At 37.7% G+C, this 21,505-nt stretch overlaps 6 protein-coding genes across 9 annotated transcripts; 2 read left to right on the top strand and 4 right to left on the bottom strand.

Annotated features, from left to right (window-relative positions):
• The first annotated feature begins 98 nt into the window (after positions 1-98).
• LOC111456880 (protein NRT1/ PTR FAMILY 5.10-like) lies at positions 99-2,915 on the top strand. 2 transcript variants are annotated; one of them, XM_023098934.1, is made up of 5 exons: positions 99-328; positions 410-627; positions 706-1,253; positions 1,620-2,455; positions 2,492-2,915. In XM_023098934.1, the coding sequence occupies exons 1-4, from the start codon at positions 199-201 to the stop codon at positions 2,422-2,424; spliced, it is 1,701 nt and encodes a 566-aa protein (XP_022954702.1). In that variant the 5' UTR covers positions 99-198; the 3' UTR covers positions 2,425-2,455; positions 2,492-2,915. The 2 variants fall into 2 exon arrangements, with proteins under 2 accessions (XP_022954702.1, XP_022954701.1); XM_023098933.1 differs by having other exon boundaries at positions 1,620-2,915.
• A 102-nt stretch (positions 2,916-3,017) lies between these two features.
• On the top strand, positions 3,018-5,425 carry LOC111456882 (PLASMODESMATA CALLOSE-BINDING PROTEIN 3-like). Of its 2 annotated transcripts, none has more exons than XM_023098937.1 (4): positions 3,018-3,372; positions 3,461-3,700; positions 3,794-3,827; positions 4,940-5,425. In XM_023098937.1, the coding sequence occupies exons 1-4, from the start codon at positions 3,315-3,317 to the stop codon at positions 5,232-5,234; spliced, it is 627 nt and encodes a 208-aa protein (XP_022954705.1). In that variant the 5' UTR covers positions 3,018-3,314; the 3' UTR covers positions 5,235-5,425. The 2 variants fall into 2 exon arrangements, with proteins under 2 accessions (XP_022954705.1, XP_022954704.1); XM_023098936.1 differs by having other exon boundaries at positions 4,928-5,425.
• Positions 5,426-5,916: 491 nt separating this feature from the next.
• Positions 5,917-7,944, bottom strand: LOC111456883 (glycine-rich RNA-binding protein 4, mitochondrial-like). The gene is made up of 5 exons (XM_023098938.1): positions 7,864-7,944; positions 7,085-7,229; positions 6,928-6,996; positions 6,629-6,735; positions 5,917-6,497 (listed from the first exon to the last, which is right to left on the bottom strand). The coding sequence occupies exons 2-5, from the start codon at positions 7,218-7,220 to the stop codon at positions 6,183-6,185; spliced, it is 627 nt and encodes a 208-aa protein (XP_022954706.1). The 5' UTR covers positions 7,221-7,229; positions 7,864-7,944; the 3' UTR covers positions 5,917-6,182.
• A 104-nt stretch (positions 7,945-8,048) lies between these two features.
• Positions 8,049-10,876, bottom strand: LOC111456881 (presenilin-like protein At2g29900). Of its 2 annotated transcripts, XR_002712831.1 has the most exons (3): positions 9,300-10,876; positions 8,979-9,080; positions 8,049-8,713 (listed from the first exon to the last, which is right to left on the bottom strand). XR_002712831.1 is itself a non-coding variant. In XM_023098935.1 (1 exon), the coding sequence occupies exon 1, from the start codon at positions 10,557-10,559 to the stop codon at positions 9,258-9,260; it is 1,302 nt and encodes a 433-aa protein (XP_022954703.1). In that variant the 5' UTR covers positions 10,560-10,876; the 3' UTR covers positions 9,156-9,257. The 2 variants fall into 2 exon arrangements, 1 of the variants encoding a protein (XP_022954703.1); XM_023098935.1 differs by lacking the exons at positions 8,049-8,713; positions 8,979-9,080 and having other exon boundaries at positions 9,156-10,876.
• A 762-nt stretch (positions 10,877-11,638) lies between these two features.
• On the bottom strand, positions 11,639-16,945 carry LOC111457059 (glycerophosphodiester phosphodiesterase GDPD6-like). The gene is made up of 8 exons (XM_023099187.1): positions 16,824-16,945; positions 15,596-15,774; positions 14,873-15,056; positions 14,657-14,731; positions 13,906-14,015; positions 13,370-13,588; positions 12,337-12,492; positions 11,639-12,128 (listed from the first exon to the last, which is right to left on the bottom strand). The coding sequence occupies exons 1-8, from the start codon at positions 16,849-16,851 to the stop codon at positions 11,883-11,885; spliced, it is 1,197 nt and encodes a 398-aa protein (XP_022954955.1). The 5' UTR covers positions 16,852-16,945; the 3' UTR covers positions 11,639-11,882.
• A 787-nt stretch (positions 16,946-17,732) lies between these two features.
• On the bottom strand, positions 17,733-20,080 carry LOC111457060 (ninja-family protein AFP3-like). Its single transcript, XM_023099188.1, has 2 exons — positions 18,983-20,080; positions 17,733-18,329 (listed from the first exon to the last, which is right to left on the bottom strand). The coding sequence occupies exons 1-2, from the start codon at positions 19,518-19,520 to the stop codon at positions 17,941-17,943; spliced, it is 927 nt and encodes a 308-aa protein (XP_022954956.1). The 5' UTR covers positions 19,521-20,080; the 3' UTR covers positions 17,733-17,940.
• Positions 20,081-21,505: the final 1,425 nt, after the last annotated feature.

The raw sequence follows: 21,505 nt of genomic DNA, 5'->3' as shown, positions 1-21,505 counted from the left end.
AAAAAAAAAAAAAAAAAAAAAAAAAAAAAAAAACGTGAAGAACTTGCCAAATGAGTGGTGGCGGGCAATTACGTGCGGGACTGTTGCATATGCTAAGATTGGGTATCCAATCCCAACTCACTTTCGCCGAACTCATCGGATCCAACTCCATTTCCTCTCCCATCCAACTCCTTCCTCCTTTTCGCTTCCGATCAAAAAATGGACCTTTCAGTCTCAGCCTCTGACTCTCCACTTCTGAACGACACCGTTGATGGCGCCGTCGATTTTCAAGGTCACCCAGTTCTCCGATCATCCTCCGGTGGTTGGAGGTCCGCCTCTTTCATGATAGGTAACACCACTTACTTTCACCAGCTTCTCATACATTTACTCGGTTTGTGATGGCGATGTTGTCAATTTACCATCAATTTAGGAGTGGAGGTCGCCGAGAGATTTGCTTACTACGGAATCGGTGCCAACCTCATTACTTACCTCACCGGGCCACTTGGTCAGTCTGTGGCCACCGCCGCCGAAAGTGTCAACATCTGGTCAGGCATCTCCATGCTATTCACTCTCCTCGGAGCTTTTGTCGCTGATTCCTTCTTCGGACGATATCGCACCATTCTTTTTTCTTCTGCAATTTACGTCTTGGTCTGCTCTCTATCTTTCTTCCTTGTTTCATTTTCCTTTCAATCAGATTTCTGAGTTCATACTCTGATCCACTTACAGGGACTAGCCTTGCTCTCTTTCTCTGCTCTGCTTCCCACAACAACCTCCCTCCTCTGTCAGAACTCTAACGAAATTTCATCATGTTCCACTCCCCAGTTTCAGCTTATGTTGTTCTTCGTCTCTCTGTATCTAATAGGGGTAGGGCAAGGTGGACACAAGCCTTGCGTACAGGCTTTTGGAGCCGATCAGTTCGATGCCCAACACCCTCAAGAGGCCAAATCCAAAAGCTCATTCTTCAATTGGTGGTTCTTTGGTGTGTGCGCTGGTACCTTTGTAGCCATTTTGGTGGTAACATATACGGAGGAAAATCTTAGTTGGAGTTTAGGATTTGGAATTCCTTTCATTATGATGGTGATTGCATCGGTTGTGTTTGTATTTGGGAAAAACACATATCGTTATAGCGTCAAAAAGTACGACAAGAGCCCATTTGTGAGAATTGGTCGGGTATTTGTATCTGCAGCTAGGAATTGGAGAGCTTCTTCAACATTCATTTTTGGTCAGGAAGAAAGTGCAATAGACTTGTCGCAACAGAAAGCTGGACAATTCAGGTAAGAATATTACTGAATTCTTGCCCCATTTGAAAATGGAGTTTAGAGTAACTATTAACCTTAGATTATGCCTCATTTTCTCTAAAAGTCCATACAATTATTGAAATGCTAACATGAGGTAGAGTTAGTTCATAACGCTGGAAGTGTAGCACCAAATTTATGACCAATTAATAGTTAGAGTTTTCATCCATTTGATCAAGAAATTCAGTTACTCAGGTAATAGGTTCACCATGAAATGAAGTGGGTGGAATCCTGTGGAGTTGAATCAAATTGCAAATTTGTTAACTTATAATGTTGAAGTATATCTAGTTGAATCAGAATTTATTAGAGCTTTGTTAACAAGTGTTGGTTCCTCAAATGTGGCAGATTTCTTAACAAAGCCTGCATTGTCCCAAATCATTCCAACCTATGTGGAATGGTGTGCAGCATGAGCGAGGTTGAAGAAGCAAAGGCAGTTCTTAGGATTTTTCCTGTATGGATGACAGTCCTTGTATTTGGTATTGTGTTTGCACAAGATTCCACATTCTTCACCAAGCAAGGAGCTACAATGGATAGATCAATTTTATCAGGCTTTATCATTCCTGCTGCTGCAATCGATTCATTTGTTCCCCTTTCCATCGTTATCTTTATTACCATCTATGATCGTGTATTCGTTTTTATCGCCAGAGCTTTTACAGGAGTACAGTCTGGTATCACAACGCTGCAGCGAATAGGAACTGGGCTGGTTATATCTGCCATTTCAATGTTGGTTGCGTCTATGGTTGAAAGGAAAAGATTAAGAATTGCAGAAGAGCAGGGTCTAGTTGATAGGCCTGACATAACAATTCCAATGAGCTTTTGGTGGCTAGTTCCTCAATATACTTTGTATGGTTTGGCTGAAGTTTTTACATTGGTTGGTCTCCAAGAGTTCTTCTACGATCAATGTCCATCAGATTTGAAAAGCATGGGGCTTGCCTTTTACACTAGCGTCTTAGGCATGGGAAGCATTTTAAGCAGTCTTTTAGTTTCTGTGATCGATGAAGCAACTGGAGCCAATGGGCAGAATAGTTGGTTTTCCGACAATCTCAACAAGGCGCATCTTGATTACTTTTATTTGCTATTGTCTGGGCTGAGTCTTCTAGCGTTTGTTGGCTTCCTGTTTGTTTCCACCTGGCATGTTTATAGCAGATGAATAAGTATACGTCAAATGATATGAAAAGTGTTGGTTTCAGAAGATGGAATGCTTCATACTCGGTTGAGTGTTGGTTTCAGAAGATGGAATATCTAATATTTTTTTCGCATGGAGAACTCATTAGATTGTTGCAAGCGGAACAAATCGGCCGTGCTCTAGAACCGATTTGTTATCGAGCCGCATTATTGGAAATAACAAAAGTAAGTTCTCATGAAACTGCTCGAATTTTAGCAAAAGCTACCCTCCAAGATTATATCGATCGGTTGTGAGGTCATAAAGAGAACTAGCGCACTGCGCACTGTTGGAGGATCACTACAACATTTCCTATTCATTGCAGCCTTGTATTATAGCATTTACCCAGAAAGACACAACATTCGAGTACAGGGAGGCTGTTCATAATTGTACTAAGCAGACGAGTGCCAAAGTTTTTGGTTTCCTTCTCGGTATGTCTATTTAATTCACCACATACCACAAAGAAAACCTCACGAAAAGTGTTATTATAAAACTATTTAAAAAACGAAAAAAAGATGAGACATGAAGATAAGATTCATGGCCAACTTTAAACACAAATTTTTTATGAAGAAAAATAAAAAATAAAAGGATTGCAAAAGCAAAAGGACGTGACGGTGAGCAAAGTCGTGGGTGGATTTAGTTCATTACTTTAAGCAATATTTATGATGCCAAAGCAAAAGGAAAGTAAAGGAAAAGAAAAGAAACTAAAAGCTCACATTCCATTGTCATTGCCACTATTGTTGGGCATGCACCAAGTTAAGCTTAAATAAGCTTTCATACATTTATTCCACCACTCCCAACTCTGCTTCCCATTTTCATTTGTATTTCCACAAACAAAGACAAACGAAACAGGTTGATTCAGCTCCAACTTCTCTGCCATGCCACCTACTTTGGCTCTCTCAGTGCTCCTTCTGGCCGCCATGGCTGGCCACTCAAGTAAGCTCTACCTTCCTTCTTCTTCTTTTTAATTTATTGATTTATATGCTGTTTTAAGGGTGGTGTATGGGGGTTGTGTTTTGAATAGGTGGGACGTGGTGCGTTTGCAAGGACGGGGTGGGCGACACGACGCTGCAGAAGGCGCTGGACTATGCGTGCGGGGCGGGGGCTGACTGCAACCCTATTCGCCAAAATGCAGCTTGTTTCCTTCCAAACACTGTCAGGGCTCACTGTTCTTATGCTGTTAATAGCTACTTTCAAAAGAAGGGCCAAACTCAAGGCTCTTGTGATTTTGGTGGTGTTGCTACCATCTCCACAACCGACCCTAGTAGGCACATTCAACCTCTTCCTAATTAATTAAACTTCCATAAAGACAATACAAAAAAATGGTTACTTACTCATTTCTCTGGCTTTCTGGCAGGCGCTTCTGGCTGTTCCTACCCTTCAACCGCCGGGTATGTTGCTTTTTTAGGATCTTCACTACATCTTTTACTTTTAATATGTCGACTTTAAACTCTCACTAGCCTCTTTTTTATTCTTAGATACCAATTCAAATCTCTAATCTTCAAAACAATATATTTCTTTATTCTAAAAAAAGCTATATAATTCAAGCTTTTAATTTTAGATTTTTTCAAACCTATCAACCTCCTCAAAGAACCCACAGCTGAGGATCCAATGGTATTTATTTTGTGGATAGTTTCCGACCCTTATGATAATTCTTAGTACAAACCCATAGAAAACCACAGATCCAATAATTTGATACTCTATTCCTGGCTAGATCATATTTTCGACTCATAAAGAAAGGAAGGAGTAGGAATTGAAAAAATTTGGTTTATAAACATCCAATTATTCAAACGATATTAGTTGGTTGTTGTGTCAATATCGTTTGAGAATAACATCCTATCCACACCAACACTAAAAATAAAATTAAGTGAGAGGGATTTCTTCCCCCTTAAGATAGAAGATTGGATAGGCATGCATGAATAAGTGCTCCACAACTTAACATCGTCCAAAAGCAGTATGGAGTTGCTTTATAGAATCTTTGACGTACCCATACCTAGCTTTGTTTCTTTGTTTCTTTGTTTCTTTTGGCTTTTTGGGGTAAATTTTAATCCGAGTCTGGTGGTACTCGATGATAATGCTCTTCCTTGTCAAAAGTTGCGACCCACCTGAAATTTTGTCTGCGGAGTCTTGAATTTAAATTAGGGCAATGGGAAAATTCAAAATCAGAATCGTTTTTTCTTTTCCTGTGTGGGATAGGGGGGTTCATCCCACCGTGATTTCTGGGGGACATATTTCTTTCTCATCCCTCTCCCTGCTTTTTAGGGTGTTGAGCCAACTTTTTAATTTTTGTTATTCTCCTTCTTGAGGATTGCGCCCTCTCTTTTCACTCCACTTGTTTCTTTTGTTTTTTCATTTTTACTTACTTTTAAAATTTGCTATATATAAAATTAATTCTTAAATTCAAATTTACTAAACTCAAATTTATTTCAAAAACTACTAAATAATTTTTGAAGTGTAGAGCTCATTTGAAAAATACATAATACAAATTTAGATGTTATTCCAGTGGCGGCGGCGGATCCACTCCGGTGACCATGACTCCGACACCACCGGGGACAACAACAGTACCCGGAATGACGTCACCTGTCGCAAGGTCACCACCAACTACCACTACTACAAATCCCCTTCCCAACACTGCATCTCCCACGGGGGTTTTGGGCGGCGCTGGCACCGGTGTCAGCCCCACCGGAGCCGGAACCACCACTACTGACGAGAGCGACGGCGGTTTCCGACTCCAACGTCACATATTCTTCTCTTTCTCAACCGTCTTCTTATTTAGCTTCATGGTTTGGTGGGACTAAATAAATGGAAGTACTTTATTTAGCTAGTTTGTAAGAGAGTTGTAAGAGCTTATGGTTTGTTTCTTCTGCTTTGGATGTGGTTAGTAGTTGATTAATTATCATTTAAGCAGCCTTCTTATAAGGCCTTGGATTTCCATTTTCCTTCACATATATTAATATATTATATAATATATCAAAGATTAAGGGTTGCACTGGAGTTTTGTTAAGAATGGTGATTCATGTGTTCTCTAAAGAAAAAAAAGGAGAGAGAAAGCTTTGCAGATACTTCTTACGAATCCAACGGCTCCTGTGAACGAGTAGTATATACAACAACCAACTCCTGCTGCTATTGCTCTCCTCATCGCTAATACTCTCAACATTGATAAACAGTCCCACAGCACCTCCAATTTGTACCCAATGGGGAATACAAACGGTTCACAAAAATCAATATTCATGTTTGTTGTTATTTTAAACAAAGTTGGATTAGAGACACAGACAAGTCTTCATTTTAAACGAAGTCTATATATCTCTGTAAATTGTTTGTTGTTACTTGTAATTCCCACAAAAATCAATATTCATGAAAAATAATCTAATTCATACACCATGGTCTAGCATAGATCAATAGGGAACACACATATTACCATCATAACTCAATATCTCAAAAATTCAATCTTTCACTCCATAATTGTTAGAACTCAGCAAGTATATGAAGACCATTTCCGTACGACTACAGGAATTCTAGATGTCGTTTAAAAACAGAGGTTGACATTCATTCTTAATCCCCAGTCAAAGGCAAGAAACTCATCGATAAAACTTGGGGTTTGAAGTCAAGAATGATTCTGAATAACATGTTTGATGAATAACATGTCAAACAAGATAAAAATCAACGCAGGGCCTTTTGGGTTCAGAGATACGAGGCATAAAACATTACACTAAAAGCAATTTGTTTTCACACAGCAACTAATTTCCTCAAGCCCTTTTGGCATAGTCGTCGTTGTTATCCTCATCCCCAGACTTCCCTCCGCCCAAAAAATCATCCCGAGTATTATCTCCAGAATCCAGTCCACCGCCACTCTGATGGTTACTGGTGAAGTCTGAACCAGAATCGGCAGAAAAATAGTTGTCCCCTCCCTGGGATGCACTACTGCGATTATAATCTGCACTTCCAATACCACCACCGCCGCTGTATCCACCACCACCGCCGCTGTATCCACCACCACCAACAAAGCTACCACGAGACCTTTCAGTTGCAAAGTTTACCCTAATGCGACGGCCATGGAGATCCTGGTTACAGAAAATTAACAATGACAGAGAACAGTACCCACAAATGAATTAGTCACTAACAAACCCATATCAAAGCCATACTGATGCCAAGAGACACCACATCAAATTACATTCTCAACACAAATGTTTACCTGTCCATCCAGTGCTTGAATAGCACTGGAGGCTTCTTCGTTGCCAACGAAAGTGACAAAACCAAAACCTCTGGATCTACCAGTATCACGATCCAATATGACTCTCGCTAAAACAAAGATAGACATTAACAAATATCAAATTCGCTCACCCAACAGTCTACATCAGCTAAAATGTGGAAGCGCTCCCACGAAAATTGATACTGTTAATTTTTTTTTTTCTTTTGATGTAATTCAATTTTGTGAAAAAAAAAAAAATTAGCTTTTTACTCAATAATGCTTAGTTAGAAAAGTCATCACACCTTCAACTACTTCCCCATACTTGGTGAAGGCTTCCCTCAGACTATGATCATCAGTACCATAAGAAAGGCCTGCAGTACAAATGAAAGGGATCTCAGAGAAAGCTCTAACAGACCACCAAGGCGTAAGAAGAAAAGAACAGCTGGAATTTCAGATAACCTCCTACAAAAACTTTTGAACTTGACATGAATCTAATAGCTTGAAAGATAGACAGCTGGGAAGGTTGCGAAATTGAACCAATCCTTGATGCAGAACTCTGACTAAATATTTTCCCAACTTTACTAAGAAACGCCATGCTGACGACCTGAAAGAAAATTACCCAAAACAATTAAAAACCATAGAGAACAAAAAATAGTTGTGCAAGATAACACCGTACCTGCAAATATGTTTTAAACTTTCAAGGTACATTAACTCCATAATCAAAAAGAAAGTTGTAGGTACTATTGTAAGATCCAAAATAAACATACATACAAACAAACAAAACCTATGGGAACATAAGGATCAAAGTTATCTCGAAGCAAAAAACAAAATTTTCTAGTACCCATAGGAAATCTTCAGTACTTAAAAAACTGCTTATGTTCTCGTAGACGCTTCAAAAAGGCATACGTAATTCAAACTAAAAACACTCGACAACAAACAGAATCATTCTTAAGCATAGCACATAAACCCAGAACGCTAAGAGTAGAGGTCTAAGCTTTCGAAATCAAGAAGACACATACACAACGAAAGATGAAAGAGAAATTTCCAATCAGATCATATCAAAGCTCGGTGAGGAGAATAGTTTTGGTATTTCATCGAACGGACACGTAAAATATCTTTACAGAAAGACGAAAGATCTAAACACAAAACAAAATCAATCAAAATTGAAACCCGAATGAATCAACATCAACACAGGAGATAAAATGAAAGGGACGAGGAATCGGAGTGGAGAATAAGACCTTTGTTCGCTCTCTTCCTTTCTTTGACAGTAGAGCTTAAACCCTAAGCCTCGGATTGGAGCGGGGTTTTGTAAATGCGGCAATGGAAGATGGATACAAGTAGAAGGCAAAGCTTACATGTACACCGTTGGATTTTGAAAGGGTGAATGGAGACCGTTCGATTCGATGAGGAGATACTGGATAGGAATTGACTTATCGTGCTTTGATTGGACAATAATGGTAATGCTAATTTAGTGTTCCTCATTAGCCCTGAAATCTTTGAGAATGACTTCGATTTCTAATTATATGACTTCTAACCCTAAGTCCGAAACAACTTTTAAACATAAGCCTAACCTATATAAGACCTTTTTATCATCCAAATAAAACAAGACTTCTAAATGAATAGAAACAGCAAAATGAAGACCGTTGAGGAAAGCTTGCGATATGGGAGATGGGAAGGTCTCCTTAAATGAGAGTCGGAAGCAAAACGAAATTCTTTCCCAAACTATACTTTGAGCCCGATTATGCTCCCTTTCAGTCTGGCTATAATGTGTCTACAACGAGTCCTTTGTTTCAGTTGAGGACAATTTGGAGGAAGAAAATCCCCAGAGGGAGAGTATGGCTGCCGTATATGTTGTAAACTTGGTCCATCCACACCTGATCCTTCATCTTAAAGCCATCGCAAATCTTGTGTTTACTTCAAATTGTATTCAGGAATTCTGCCAGGCTTCTGTTAATATGCGGAAAGATGCGTTGGATGAGTATTTGTTCAATCTCGAAATGGAAAAGTATAGCATCGATGATTTGGTGAGTATGGAATGGAATGTCTTAAACGTGAAGATCAAGAAATGGCTCAACTCTTGCTTCTGAGCTGCAGAATGAAATCAATAGCATGCCTGGCCCAATGGCTTTACCACCTTCAGTCGATCACTTCACATTTAATATCCAATTTGAATAACAAATCATTTAATATCCCTTTCCCCATTTGTCCTCCTTTTCTTGTCTTTCTATGCGCTTGTTAATTATGGAAGGGGATAAAGAACAGAAATGAGAGTGAGTATTGTAGTAGCAAGCAAAGTTTTTCTATGTCAAAGTTAACCGGCTTAAATTGACAAGATCCACAGAAATCATCAAACCTGCAGGAACTGATTCAAGGTCAAGTTCTAAGGTCTCCAGACAGAAACTGAGCAACAGGGGTGCAATCGTTAACCATCAACAATCAACCGTTCTTATTATATCTGCTAATACAAAAGCATCAGCCTCAAATATAAGAGACATATCTAGAACATCGAAAGGTTCAAAGAGCATTGTACAACAAAATCATCAAGGAAGAGCCGCGTTAGGAAGGAAAGCATGATGCCTAATGTTATCGACAACCGTTCTTATGATATATACTATTAGAAAAGCAGACATATCTAGAACATCAAAAGGTTCAAAGAACATTGTACAACAAAAACCTCGAGGAAGAGCCGCGTTAGGAAGTAAAACATGATGCCTAGTGCTATCGACACTGGGAGAGCAGGCAAAGCTTTCTGATATATTGCCAATAGCATCAAAGTGATTCCAAGACCAGCTACAATTGCAAGATAGCACGCATAAACCGTCATGTAATCATACATCGCTGCCCTGCCGACCAATACGCTATAGAAAATGAAGTCCCCTAGCCCCAACTTGATAGCCCCAGAGGATCCCAACCCAATTCCCTCTAACATTAAATTTTCATTTGATGCAGAAACTTCTTCTCCGTGTGGCTGAACGTTCCCTCCAATGTCAATTAATGGAACAAGAAGCTCACTGTTCCTTATGAGAACCTGGCCCTCTTCAGATCTAACAACACTTGATTCACTATTAGGATTTGAATCGGATGTTTCAATCTCATCTACACTTGATTCAGAAACCACATTGCCCTCGGAAACAGAATCGAGAACCGCAGGGAGATTGCCCGAAATTTCATTTCTTTCCCTCCATACCCTCATCCTTGTTTGCACTGCATCCCTAGGATTTGATTCATGATAAACCACTGGCCGAGCCTCATAAACCAAAGCTGGGATATCTTCATCCCTAGATATAGCAAGCTCAACTAACAGCCTCAAAGGTCCAACAGGAAGCAAAACTGCTGCAAGATCATAGAGAGCCAGTGCAACTAAAAGAGCCCAAGTAGTCCATTCGGGTAACAAAGTAAACCAATAAGCCACCAGCATCCCAATCAAAACCAAGTACCCTTGTGTTACAAGGATGGGCATTTTTGACATGAACACAGCCAAAACACCCACAGCAGCAAAATTGAAGAGAACAACCAAAAAAGTGAAACAATCAACAGGAACATCGAAATCTTCAATCAAGAACAATGCAATTTCACCTCCAAGAAAACCCAAAACGACAAAAGCCGAGAAACCCATATAATATTTCAAGAACTTGACGCATCTGAGGTAGAAAAGTAACACCATGACGAATGTAGCCACAGTTATGATAGCCACAAACACCAGGGAGTTTAAAAGAGCACCTGTAAATTTGTCCCACGAGGAATCGGAGCTGCTTTCATTATATGCAATGGTAGCGATGGAGCTAACTGTTGCAGCAGAAGACGAGGAGCTGGAGTTGAGAATAGAGACTAGAATAACCACCATGAACATGCAGATTGAAACTGGGGCGACAATTCTAATAATCTCTTCCCCAAGAGATTCAAGAATGCTTGTGGGCCTTTGATTTTGGGCCATCTGGGTCTTTATAATTACAGATCAAACTTCAACTCTCAAGGCGGAGGCTCTCACAACAATCTGAATCTGAAGGGAAAGATGGATTCAAGATTGATTCCACTCTTCGCCTGATGCTAAACTGGTGTTTCATCGAAGTGGCAACGCAGTCGTAACCACAAACACAGCATTCATCTTGCACGGGCACAAAAATAGCTTTATTGATTAACAATCTCAATCCCCAGAGGGTTCAATCTACCAATATTCTGCGTTCGTCTGACCTTCAACGTATCATCACCCTGGTTCGACCTAATTCCAGGGCCTGTTTGACTGTCTTCTTGGAATATTATTTTTGAGAATTTCCAAAATTAATTTTAAGTTAAATTATATAAATGCTTAATTAATTAATTAATTAATTAATTAAAAAAAAAACTAATAAAAATTCTCTTTAGATAATATTTTGTTTCAAAAGTACAAATTTTTAGAAGAGTATTAAAAATAGTTTCAAACTTAAAGACTTTTTATAATTTATGAAAACAGAAGAAAATTAATGCTATTTTAAAAATTTTTGTAACATTTTTTTTTTTAATATGATACTAATATTTTAAATAAAAAACTGAAGGAATAAATGAATCTTTTTTTTAAGTCATTATTCAAAATATTTTTTAACTAAACTATTAACATGTTTCCATCCAAAATTATTAATTGTAATAGTAATTTATGATTTTTTTAAGAATATTATGACATTTTTTTAAGAATATTATTAAAACTGTCATAGATATTTATATTTGAGTAGAATTTTGAATATAGATATTTATATTTGAGTAGAATTTTGAATATTTTTATTGATTTAACTGACTCAAAATTTTGAAATATTTTTATTAATTTAACCTCCGCCTAAAATACTCTCTAAGAGTCTAGAAGTTTCATAAATTTGTAATTGTCAGTCATACAAGCTACATAAATCTCAGTCATACAAGCTAAGTACATCTTTCAAATTTCTACGATAGTCAATAATCCAGGATATTATATAAGTTTGAGCCTTCCAACCCCAATGTCATAAATCAAAACTTGGAAAGCAGCAAGCCAAATAATCAATGAAAAATCTCAAACTTCCCAGGTATATAATAATAGCGAACTTCTCATCATTTTCAGAATAAATAACTGTCATCAAGCAATACAAAGGGCTGAGATCAATGAGCCAACAGTTCTTTTCTTTATTTATGGATCAATGGCCCAGGTATATAATAATATCCTTGTTCTCAATGCAATGTCCCAATTTACCTTGGTCTATAAACAAGTTTCACAATGTTGTTGTCCAAATGAAGCAACCGTATATACTCTGTCCTAACTTCTATACGGATTCAGCATCACAGAAATTTTATGCAATAAATCAGATGCATTCTGTTCTTCAGTATCATTTGGAGGGAGATTAGAGGTCCATTTCTTAAAATGATGGAGACTGCCTGTAAAGTCGGTGAAAATCCCATCGACTCTTATTGTGTTGATCCAGTAATCAAATTCCTCATATGAATCTTGATGAAAGTTGAAATGGACAAAGTTGTACTCATTTCTGAAAGTATATGGATGGACCTGCAATGAAAACCATGTCAATCAATTAGTGTTTACATATAAACCATGTGACACCATTTCATATCAGTCGCTTGTAAGTGAAATCTAGCAGCCTTTACCATCTATAAGATTCAACTAGTATTTAAATGCAATCATTTCACTTCCCACATGTGCATCCACATTCCATCTCAGTATAAGAATAAAGGACTTGAACGTGAATTATGTTTACCTGTAGGTTATGTGTGTGTGCTCGGGTTACAAGATCTGTAGGTGTTAGCATATAGTTGTTGACAGCAGGAACTATAGTATCCTTCCAAGGTCCAATTCCCACCACATACTTCTTTATGTAATTGAAGTAGCTATCAGAGGTAATTTCCCAATACGTCTGCACATTATCCAATACTATTTTTAAGAAGAAGCTTATTAAGAGCTAAGCCAAGAAAATAATATGAATTTATCACAGAAGATTTATCAAAAAGCAGTATAGAGCAGATTCAGCAACCACAGGAACATCTGAACTCTTCGGTCTTCTGACTGAAGTTGGATCTACTGTTCGATCGTGAAACCTTCTATGAGACCAAGTACATAATTTGTCTTCAACGGAGAAAAGGGTAGTACATTAAGAGTCAAGACAAGAAATTAATATTAAATTCTCAGAGAAGGTTTGTCAAGAAATCCACAGCAGATTCAGCAATCACAGGAACATCTAATCTCTTTAGTCTTTACACTGAAGTTGGAACTTTTGTTTGATTGTGAACCTTCTATGAGACCACAGCAGATTCAGAAAAGAGTAGTAATTCACACGAACCAAACAAAAACTCATCATGAGGTACTACTTGATGAGAATATTGTATATCCTTAAGCCCAAGGGAAAGTCCCGTTGGCTAAGGCATGCAGCCTTGAGTAACGCTTACCCCAAAAGGTCGCATGTTCGAATTTTTGGGTAAGTTCAAAGAGGAAAACTCATGATGTCTCCAAAGTTTGGACCTTGGGGCAGGCACAAAATTGTTAAATAAAAAATAAATAGGTATATCCTTAACTGGGGCCTTTACATGGAGTTGATCCATGTAACTAGATGCTAAATCGTTTATGATGTTTTCATCTAATGAGAAGTTTGATAAACAACAATGTAGCAGGATTATTTGACTGCCTTCAGCAGAACTATAGCTTCATACTTTTCCGAGACAAATAATATTTGTAGCACCAAAATTCAGAAAAATCCACAAACTCAAGAAAAATATCCAAGGAAAGGTTTGAAATACCTGATTTGTGTCCTGTGTTGGAATTGTAGTATCATCGATCAATAAGATCTGGGGCAGGTCTGTAAGATTTGATACGTGTATGATGGAAGTTGGAGCAAATGACTGAATGAAAGCAGGTTGTCTCAACCAATCTTTTGACAAATATGAACCTTTATATCCATGTTTCTTTAGAATCTCCACAAACTTGTCCTCAAATATTTTACCATCTCGCCATTTGACCTGTGCACATTTTACCCTGAAGTATTAGGGTTCAAAAGTTTTGCCAACAAGAAACCATTGAGCAACCATTGTACTACAGACACGCCGCATGTTAGGGGTTTATTTGAGATAAATGAGAACTAGACCAACATGCAATTTACTGCCCTTAGGGTCAAACCTATATTTTCCAACAGCATCGTCATTGAAAAGGCATCACAATCTTCAAAATATCAAAACCCTTGCAGGAAACCAAATTGCAGAAAACAGTAGAACGGTGGTTTTATAGGTAGCTTCAGAAAATGTTCAGTAAGTACTTCCTTTTGTACAAGGAAACTTACACGCTGGTTAATGAATACTGGATTTTTAATCTCTGGGTATATTCCAACAACTCTCGGTGCATCAAGTGCAATTGCAATGAAGTCCTCAAAAGTTATTATAGAAAATTTTCCTGAGTTCATAATTTAGAGAACATGTTTTGATTAGTATCATGCAAAAAGACTAGGCTCCAGAGATAAAGTAAAATATCTTCTCTATAACGAGGGATCAGAGTTCAAGAGAGAACTAAGCTCAACAAAATATTTCAAGTAGATGACAAGGCATTTTTCATTATGCTATAGGGGCAAATGGGTTATGTCACAGGAATTCGATTTTAGATTTTACCTGATATCATAATAGAAGATCACCATCTAATCATTTAGAAGGAGTTGGTGGTAATCCAAGACAAATATACACCAACCCAAAAAAAAAACAAGCGACCATAAAGTGAACATCAATAAGTGTGGAAGTAAATATCAATGTTGATTATGGCTAATTCAAACCCCTACCCGTTCAACTCCACTATTAGTCTTTTCATGTGCCTCACACTTAATTTTGGTGAGCATCAATCAAACCTAGGCATGAGCTAACTGAAACCAGTGTATATTTTGATCCAGTAAAGTTGGTATGTTGTTTGGTGCAAATCTAACCACAATATTATTCAGTTGTACATTAGGAAAGTAATAACATTTAGATAAGAGCAAACGATAAAGCTTGTTGGGAAACTAATAAACTTGAACAAAGAAAAGGATGCTTAAAGAAGAGATCTAATACCATTATGTTGTTGATCTCTGAAAGGATACCTCTGCTTCACCTTCAATGACTGTAATTCTTTTAGTGTGAAATCAACTGCATATAATCAATTAGAACCCATAAAAATACCATGAAATCAGATTGCAGCATAAGAACCCTAAAAGAGGTTTAAAGGAATAAGAAATAGGGGGAGTTGTAAAATACACATGCATAAAATTGAATATGCAGCCACTGTACCAGTGAAAAACCCAGTGATGTTAACTCCTTGGACATCATATGTTCTCCTACGATTGGCAAACTTTTTATATTTTCCAACATCAGTAGTCTGATCTAGCGTTACATCATGGAAGCAAATAAGAACTCCATCTTTGGAAGATAAGACGTCGGTCTCAATGAAGTCTGCACCCTCTTCTATAGCTCTCTGAAATAATTAGTTAAAGACAGAGTATTAAGACATAGAAGAGAAAAATTGAGTATACAAAGCACATAATTCGACGCACATAATTCGACTTCTCTGAACGAGAGCATATGATAAAAACAAGAATAAAAGCTCAGTGCCTACAAATTCCACGTATCTATGGTCGTGACCAACGAGCCTCAAGGTGTAATAATAGGGAACTTTACTAATATGCAATATATAGTGTTGTATTCTCAAAATCTAATACCCTGTTCGGACTGACTTTCTAACTACTTAAAAAAGTGTTTTGTGCACAAAAATTACTTTTTAAAGTCATCCAAATAAACCTTAACAAACAGATTATTTGGTCTCCAATTCCATGCAAATGCAAACATATACTTGATCTGCTTCCCTCTAATTGAATTATCTTTCAATAAATGGAGGATTCTTAACATTGATCTGACTAGTTTGCCGTTAATGTTTTAGTACCATTATCATGTGCAAAACAATTTCAAAAGTTAAGTGAGCAAGAAGTTGGAAAGAATACAGTTAGATGTGCCCACCTTATATGCAGGAAGAGTCTCTTCTGGAAATTCTCCATTTGAACCTCGATGAGCAATATTATATGGACGAGTGGTTTGAAGAGGCTGCCTACTTCCTTCAGGTAATCTACTAGGAAGTGGGTAAAAAGGCCTTGCAGCACACCCAACAATAAGTAGTACCAACATAGGAATAGTGAAGCCTGCCGCATCAAAGAAACAAAAAATCAATAATCAATTGTTAGCCAAAAGTTTAGCATGCATTAGAAAGAAGTGAACACTTGACCATCCTGTAGTGTAGGAAGGATATCAGAAAACTTGAAGCTGTGGTGTGCCTAGGGTCAAATTTCCAGCACACTAAATGTTCATTGATAGGCATTTGAAGTACCGTTAATGAAACAAAATTCCAATTTAAAGACTATTTTCCACATAGGCTCATTACTTGGGGGGACAGAATTGATCAAATTTTGTCTGGCAACGCATCAAGACTGAAATTTCACAAAGTTAATATTGACAATGCATACAAAGAGGCTGATCATGAAATTTAGGTGTTTATCTTCACAATTCGGGCTATGTTATCCTTGAATGGAGTAATCGAGACTGCTTGTGATCTAATATATAAAGATGTAGATTCTTCAGTATACCTGAACATAAGCACTTGCATCAAATACAATGAGCTGCCCTTCAAATGCACAAGTACCAACTCAGAAACCTCAGTGCATAGGTACTGAGGCAATAATTTTGCAGAAACAAGTACGGCTTTTCCACAAGGCAATGTCACAGAGAAATGCCTTAAGGAGTTATCATAGTTACATTTCCAACCATGCAGACGTTATTCTGAGTGCGAGAATGTCATGTTATCAAACAAAAAACAAGGGGCATCGTGATGTAAATTCATGAAACTGTAAGTAGAATACTCAACATGGCTAATCAAAGAGCAAACCCGTGAGGGAAAAGAAACAAAAACAAACAATCTTCATCATAAGCGGTTCAAATCTCGATTCAATGACCAAATCTATCAGTTCCAAATCAAACATTCAATTCCAAAAAAATTCCAGCTCTAAATGAAATTAAAAAGAAAAAAAAACAAAAAAAATCGATCCCCACGGAAATGACAGAAAATAAAAATTGAAATGGTTGAAGGTGAAAAAAAAAACACAGTCGGGGATGAATTATAGTCATGGATCGTGATAGAGAGATTGAAAACAGAAAAAAGAAAAAAAAGAAAAATGTATCAGAAATTGGAGCTTACAGGGTGCGGCGGCCAGGAATTTGCCCATTTCCCTGTTTCTTCGTCTTCCTTCTGTCTTTCAAATTTCCAGACGGAATAAATTCATTCTCTGGTTTGATCCCTTTGTATAAGGCTTATGCACTCTCAACACCTTGACGTTGGATCCGCCGTGATGCTCGAGAATATTCTCTTTCTCGTGATTATGTTTCACACTTTATTTTAATTATTTTAAACTGTTAAAAATAATTTGTATCTAATGGGATAAGAAACTAATCTAGACAATTAAACTATGGACTACGAATTCTGAATTCTTAAATGAGTAAATTTATGTTCACTCTTAATAATAAAATAATATTTATTGATAATTTTCTCTCTAATTATTGTCAACCATTCAACTAGGAGAATAGGAAAATTACTGACGGGATGTTATGCCATCAAATATTTGTTTAAAGTTTAAATTCCGTCAAATTAAGACTAATAATATTAGAAGTTTGAATCAACTATGTAAAATCATTAATTCTATAATATAGAAGGAAGAATGCTACTGTTAATACCAATTAATACATTCACTACTATTTTTAGGTGAAATGGTTAAATTCTTAAACATCTAAAAGAAATATTGTCAAACATTAATAGCCATGCAATTAACAATATCATTAGTTATTGTCTGTCAAGAATCTATTGGATGAAAATTTGGGCGAGAAGTCGTTGGATTTTTCCTTTTTTATCTACTTGGTTTAGATATTGGGCAATGGAGGAAGTGGGGGTCCACGTAATGAGGGTGTGTCACACGATGATTGGCTGATAGTCACTAGAAAGAAGCTTGCGGTTACACTTTCTAAAGAATGAAATTTCAAGTCATTATTTATTTATTTAAATTTAATTTGTAAGCCCACACTCGAAACTAAAAGAAGTTGACGAAGCAGGAAATGGTGTGACAATAATCTCACTAACTCGATGTGGGGAATCCTCATTGTTGGCGGTGCTCTCTTTAATTTTTCCCTAATAAAACCAAACAGCCAAAGGGGGAAATCAGAAGAAAAAAAACATTTCAAAATTCAACAAGTTTCTTCTTTTTCCCTTGTACTTTCCTGAAAGAAAAAGGGTAAACAGGAGCAATTAAGCAACCAAAAGAGAGTTACAATGAAAATGAAGTACAGCAAACGTGAATGTGCTTCATGGGGTTGGCCACTTCCCTCCCACCAGCATGTTTCACAAACTCTGCAGGTGTAAGAAAGCTTCCATGGCACACACACACTATGCAAACTTGTCCCTTCATGTACTTGTATAAAAACCCTTCTACCTTCCTTCCGTTTGGCCCATCCCCGATTGTAGTTACGCTCGGCATCGTTCGCATCACATCCATCCCTCCATCCCCTTCCATCAATCCCTTCGAAACTCTACATCTCTTCGCTGCATTTGTCCCTGGTTTTTCTCTTGATGCCGTTGTTTGCGGCTCTCTGTCAATTGACTCCAGTGATGACTGTGAAGTGGATGACCCCTTAGTTGATCCCACACTTCCATGTCCTGTCAATGCAAATCTAACCGTTAATACCACCTAATCCTATTGTTTCAGAACCTAATTTAAATTGTGACCGAGATCTAACTTCATCGAATCCTTCACATCCAGGACAATCAGTACAATTACATATTGAGTGAAACTTAGGAATTTTGATCAATATTCCCTTGCTTCAATGATTCAGTTATAAGATCTCTGAAACCCCATTTGCCTACTCATTGTATGCCCAAGCTGACAAGCAAATCCCAAATGATTTTGAAAGGATCAACAAAATTACAATTTTCCAAGCGTACATGCAAGAGGTTTATCGGCAACATAAAACAAAGTAACGCTACTGTGGTATCAGCATCAACAAACACTTGATGATGAATTTTTCACCGTCGAAGGTGAAATAATTATTTCGAGCTTCCTGCTAAAACATCGTTAGTTAGCCAATAAAGTGCTTATACTTCCTTTTCTATTTCATCTCATGAATCACCCAGAAATTTTCAACTCTCAAAAAAAATTGCAGAGAGAAAGAAGAGTTTTGATTAAACCAAGAGGGTGAAGATTAATGAATTCAAAGAACATCGACCTACATCAGACCTGAAAACCAGTTGATCATAAAGTCATAGAACTTAGTGAAAAAGGAAATCAAAAAGGGGAAAGAGCAGAGGCATACCTTCAATTGTATAATTTTGGGAAAGGCTTCCTTGTGTGGATTTGATCTTATCAGTCGCACGACATACCGCTGGACTTCTCGCTGTAGAAGCGGCAGCCCAAGCCGCCACTTCAGACGGAGACGGCGGTGCAGCCGCTGCCTTCTCATCCTCCGCCGCAGCTGCTCTGCCACTCCTCTGCTCCGCCAGTCTCTTTTTGGCCTCCATCCTCCTCATCAATTGCAACTCCTTCAGTTTAATCCGACCCAGTTGGTCCGTCTCGGCCGGAAAAGAACAAGATCTCGCCAACGAAAGAAACGAACGGTGTTGCCCCTGCATATCCCATTTCCACGTCTCAGCGTTCTGAGAAATCACTCCAATAACCGAAGACGATCGTGTTAACGAACTTTCCTTCAATTTCCGACAATAAATTCCCCCTAGAGAGAGTCCAAGAGTAAGGTCCGGTTGTTCAGAGGTAGAAACCTTCGTTTCTCCGTTCATCTCCGGCGAGAGTCTGAGCATCAGGTCATCCCCAAATCCACCACTGATTGCATCCCCCATCGAACAAAAACAACCAAACCCACTTCTCAAATTCGAGCCTACACACAAAACCCAAATGGAATTCAACCCAGAACCCCAAAAATCAAGATATCCACATGGGGAAAAACCTCAGAGAGGAGGAGGGCGTCGAAAGAGACGATTGAAATCGAGAGAGAAGAGTAACCCAGAAAGGGGAAATAAGTAAAGAAGAAGAAAAGAGAGGGGAAATGGAAATGGAGGTTTCATGGGGGAGGAAAATGGGAAGAATCCACGTGGAGATCAGTGGTGAGGGGTTCACATCGTGTATGATTAGAGTGAAACGAAGGTTCTGGTGAGTGTGTTTCTCAAGTTGCAGGTTGAGGCTCCAATCATCCACTCCCACCACCTCCAACTACCCCTAATCCTCGCCCTTCTCCAATTTCTGGCACCTGTTGCTCTTGCTCTTACTTTTCCTCTTTCGGACTCTTTATGTAATTTTCATCCACTGTTCGTCTCACAATTTCTTGTTTAAACTTTGTTTTGCTATTGCCACGCCTAAATTCAATTTACTTCAAATCATTTCGATTTCTTCCCTTTGTACCTTGATTGTAACAATTTCACTGGTATGTGTTAGGGTGGTTCAAGTTGGGTTTTTGAGTTCATTAATGTGGTAGCTAGGCATCAAACTTGAAACCTTCAACTTGAAGGAAGGTACAGAGTATTTTATTCATTTAAGTATTACTTGAATCTATACTTTGGCTTCTTTTAATTTTTTTTTTTTTCCAAAGAGAACTACAAATGTAAAGGTGAGCTTTTGGAGTTACGAAGGGAGAGGGGCATTCAGGAAACTGGGGTCTGACTCTCGGTGCGCTCGTCTACCTGACCACGTGGCCTTTTATTAAGGATCTTGTAGCGTCCCCTGTTCTTTTCTCTTTCCCCCTTCATCAAAGTTCCTTCATTTTTAACAATATAATACACTGTTTCCATAATTCCTTTATATTATAACCTTTTTAGAGCTAAGAAAAGCCCCCCCCTTTTTTTTTATTTGTTTTATCTCTTTAATAAAACAAGTGGTATCTATAAATATATTATATTGTTTTTGTACTTTGAAGTTTTTGCTTTTTTCTCTATATAAAATAAAATTATGAGTATGTTTATAAAACACATCTTACAAGCCTGTAAAGGTTCTAAATACTTAATTTTTAAGCTTTTGAGAGATTATATTTTATTTTTTACTTTATACATAAAAAAAAAATTATGGTTTATGGTAATTATTCTATTAATTTGGTCATATCATTTTTTTTCTTTATTGATATGTTCCAAAAAAATAAAGGTTAAATATGTCTTCTTTTTTTTATCCCTTTTTAAACGAAAAATGCGAGGGATAGCAGAAATCCATTTTAACACTTCCGTTAGCTTCTAACGTATTCTTGACCTTTTGTTTGAGATTGCAACGTTGCGCCGTTTAGTTTCGCGTTAACAGACGGTCGCGAAGAATAGGGTGAAAAATCTCGTGGCGCCACGTGGGTGTTTTGATCTGACGTGGGGACAGCAGAGATGAGGCAAGTTGAGAGCGATTTACAAGGTTAAAAAAAGGATAAAAAGGAAAAATCATAAATAGAAAACACACGTGGCGCAAAAGGGAGGAGATAAAATGGGAACCACATACTGCCACTTGGCAAGTTGCATGCTACATGTCAGAAAAGGTCTCGTACGGAACGACGAAGCATCTACTTGATTTGTCCCCATATCGGACATGGTTGTCACAAGATTCCAGGCTGGTGCCTCACACGCGCGAACTGTCGAGTGTGGACCACTTCCACTTTCTTTTTTCTTTCTAAACGACTATCTCTACCTTCTATCTACCACAAGTTATTCAATGTACGGTTCCAAAATTTTCAAAAAATTATGCTGATATTATTCAAGAATAATTCAATGTCTATGATATTAATAAAACGTAAACTTCAAATTTATATTCGTGATTTTAAATAAATGTCCTTAAATAATTGATTAGGAAGGAACATGTG

Source organism: Cucurbita moschata, unplaced genomic scaffold (genome assembly GCF_002738365.1).
Source record: "Cucurbita moschata cultivar Rifu unplaced genomic scaffold, Cmos_1.0 Cmo_Scf00019, whole genome shotgun sequence".
In the NCBI taxonomy this organism is placed as follows: domain Eukaryota; kingdom Viridiplantae; phylum Streptophyta; class Magnoliopsida; order Cucurbitales; family Cucurbitaceae; genus Cucurbita; species Cucurbita moschata.
The sequence above is the reverse complement of the archived record's forward strand: the minus strand, read 5'-3'. Positions and strand labels throughout refer to the sequence as shown.

Bases quoted from the DNA above. Each gene is read 5' to 3' on its own strand.
- LOC111456883 (XM_023098938.1), bottom strand. From the start codon at position 7,220: ATGGCGTTTCTTAGTAAAGTTGGGAAAATATTTAGTCAGAGTTCTGCA. The intron at 6,997-7,084 runs GTTATCTGAAAT...TTTGTACTGCAG, and splicing joins TTCAAAAGTTTTTGTAGGAG to GCCTTTCTTATGGTACTGAT. The intron at 6,736-6,927 runs GTGTGATGACTT...TCTTTGTTTTAG, and splicing joins GTATGGGGAAGTAGTTGAAG to CGAGAGTCATATTGGATCGT.
- LOC111457059 (XM_023099187.1), bottom strand. From the start codon at position 16,851: ATGGGCAAATTCCTGGCCGCCGCACCCT. The intron at 15,775-16,823 runs GTAAGCTCCAAT...TTGATGCGGCAG, and splicing joins ATTCCTGGCCGCCGCACCCT to GCTTCACTATTCCTATGTTG. The intron at 14,016-14,656 runs GTATTAGATCTC...TTATGAACTCAG, and splicing joins CAGAGATCAACAACATAATG to GAAAATTTTCTATAATAACT.
- LOC111456882 (XM_023098936.1), top strand. From the start codon at position 3,315: ATGCCACCTACTTTGGCTCTCTCAGTGCTCCTTCTGGCCGCCATGGCT. The intron at 3,373-3,460 runs GTAAGCTCTACC...TGTTTTGAATAG, and splicing joins CGCCATGGCTGGCCACTCAA to GTGGGACGTGGTGCGTTTGC. The intron at 3,828-4,927 runs GTATGTTGCTTT...ATACAAATTTAG, and splicing joins TCCTACCCTTCAACCGCCGG to ATGTTATTCCAGTGGCGGCG.
- LOC111457060 (XM_023099188.1), bottom strand. From the start codon at position 19,520: ATGGGGGATGCAATCAGTGGTGGATTTGGGGATGACCTGATGCTCAGA. The intron at 18,330-18,982 runs GTATGCCTCTGC...TTGCATTGACAG, and splicing joins CCAAAATTATACAATTGAAG to GACATGGAAGTGTGGGATCA.
- LOC111456881 (XM_023098935.1), bottom strand. From the start codon at position 10,559: ATGGCCCAAAATCAAAGGCCCACAAGCATTCTTGAATCTCTTGGGGAA.
- LOC111456880 (XM_023098934.1), top strand. From the start codon at position 199: ATGGACCTTTCAGTCTCAGCCTCTGACTCTCCACTTCTGAACGACACC. The intron at 329-409 runs GTAACACCACTT...CCATCAATTTAG, and splicing joins GTCCGCCTCTTTCATGATAG to GAGTGGAGGTCGCCGAGAGA. The intron at 1,254-1,619 runs GTAAGAATATTA...CAAATGTGGCAG, and splicing joins CAGAAAGCTGGACAATTCAG to ATTTCTTAACAAAGCCTGCA.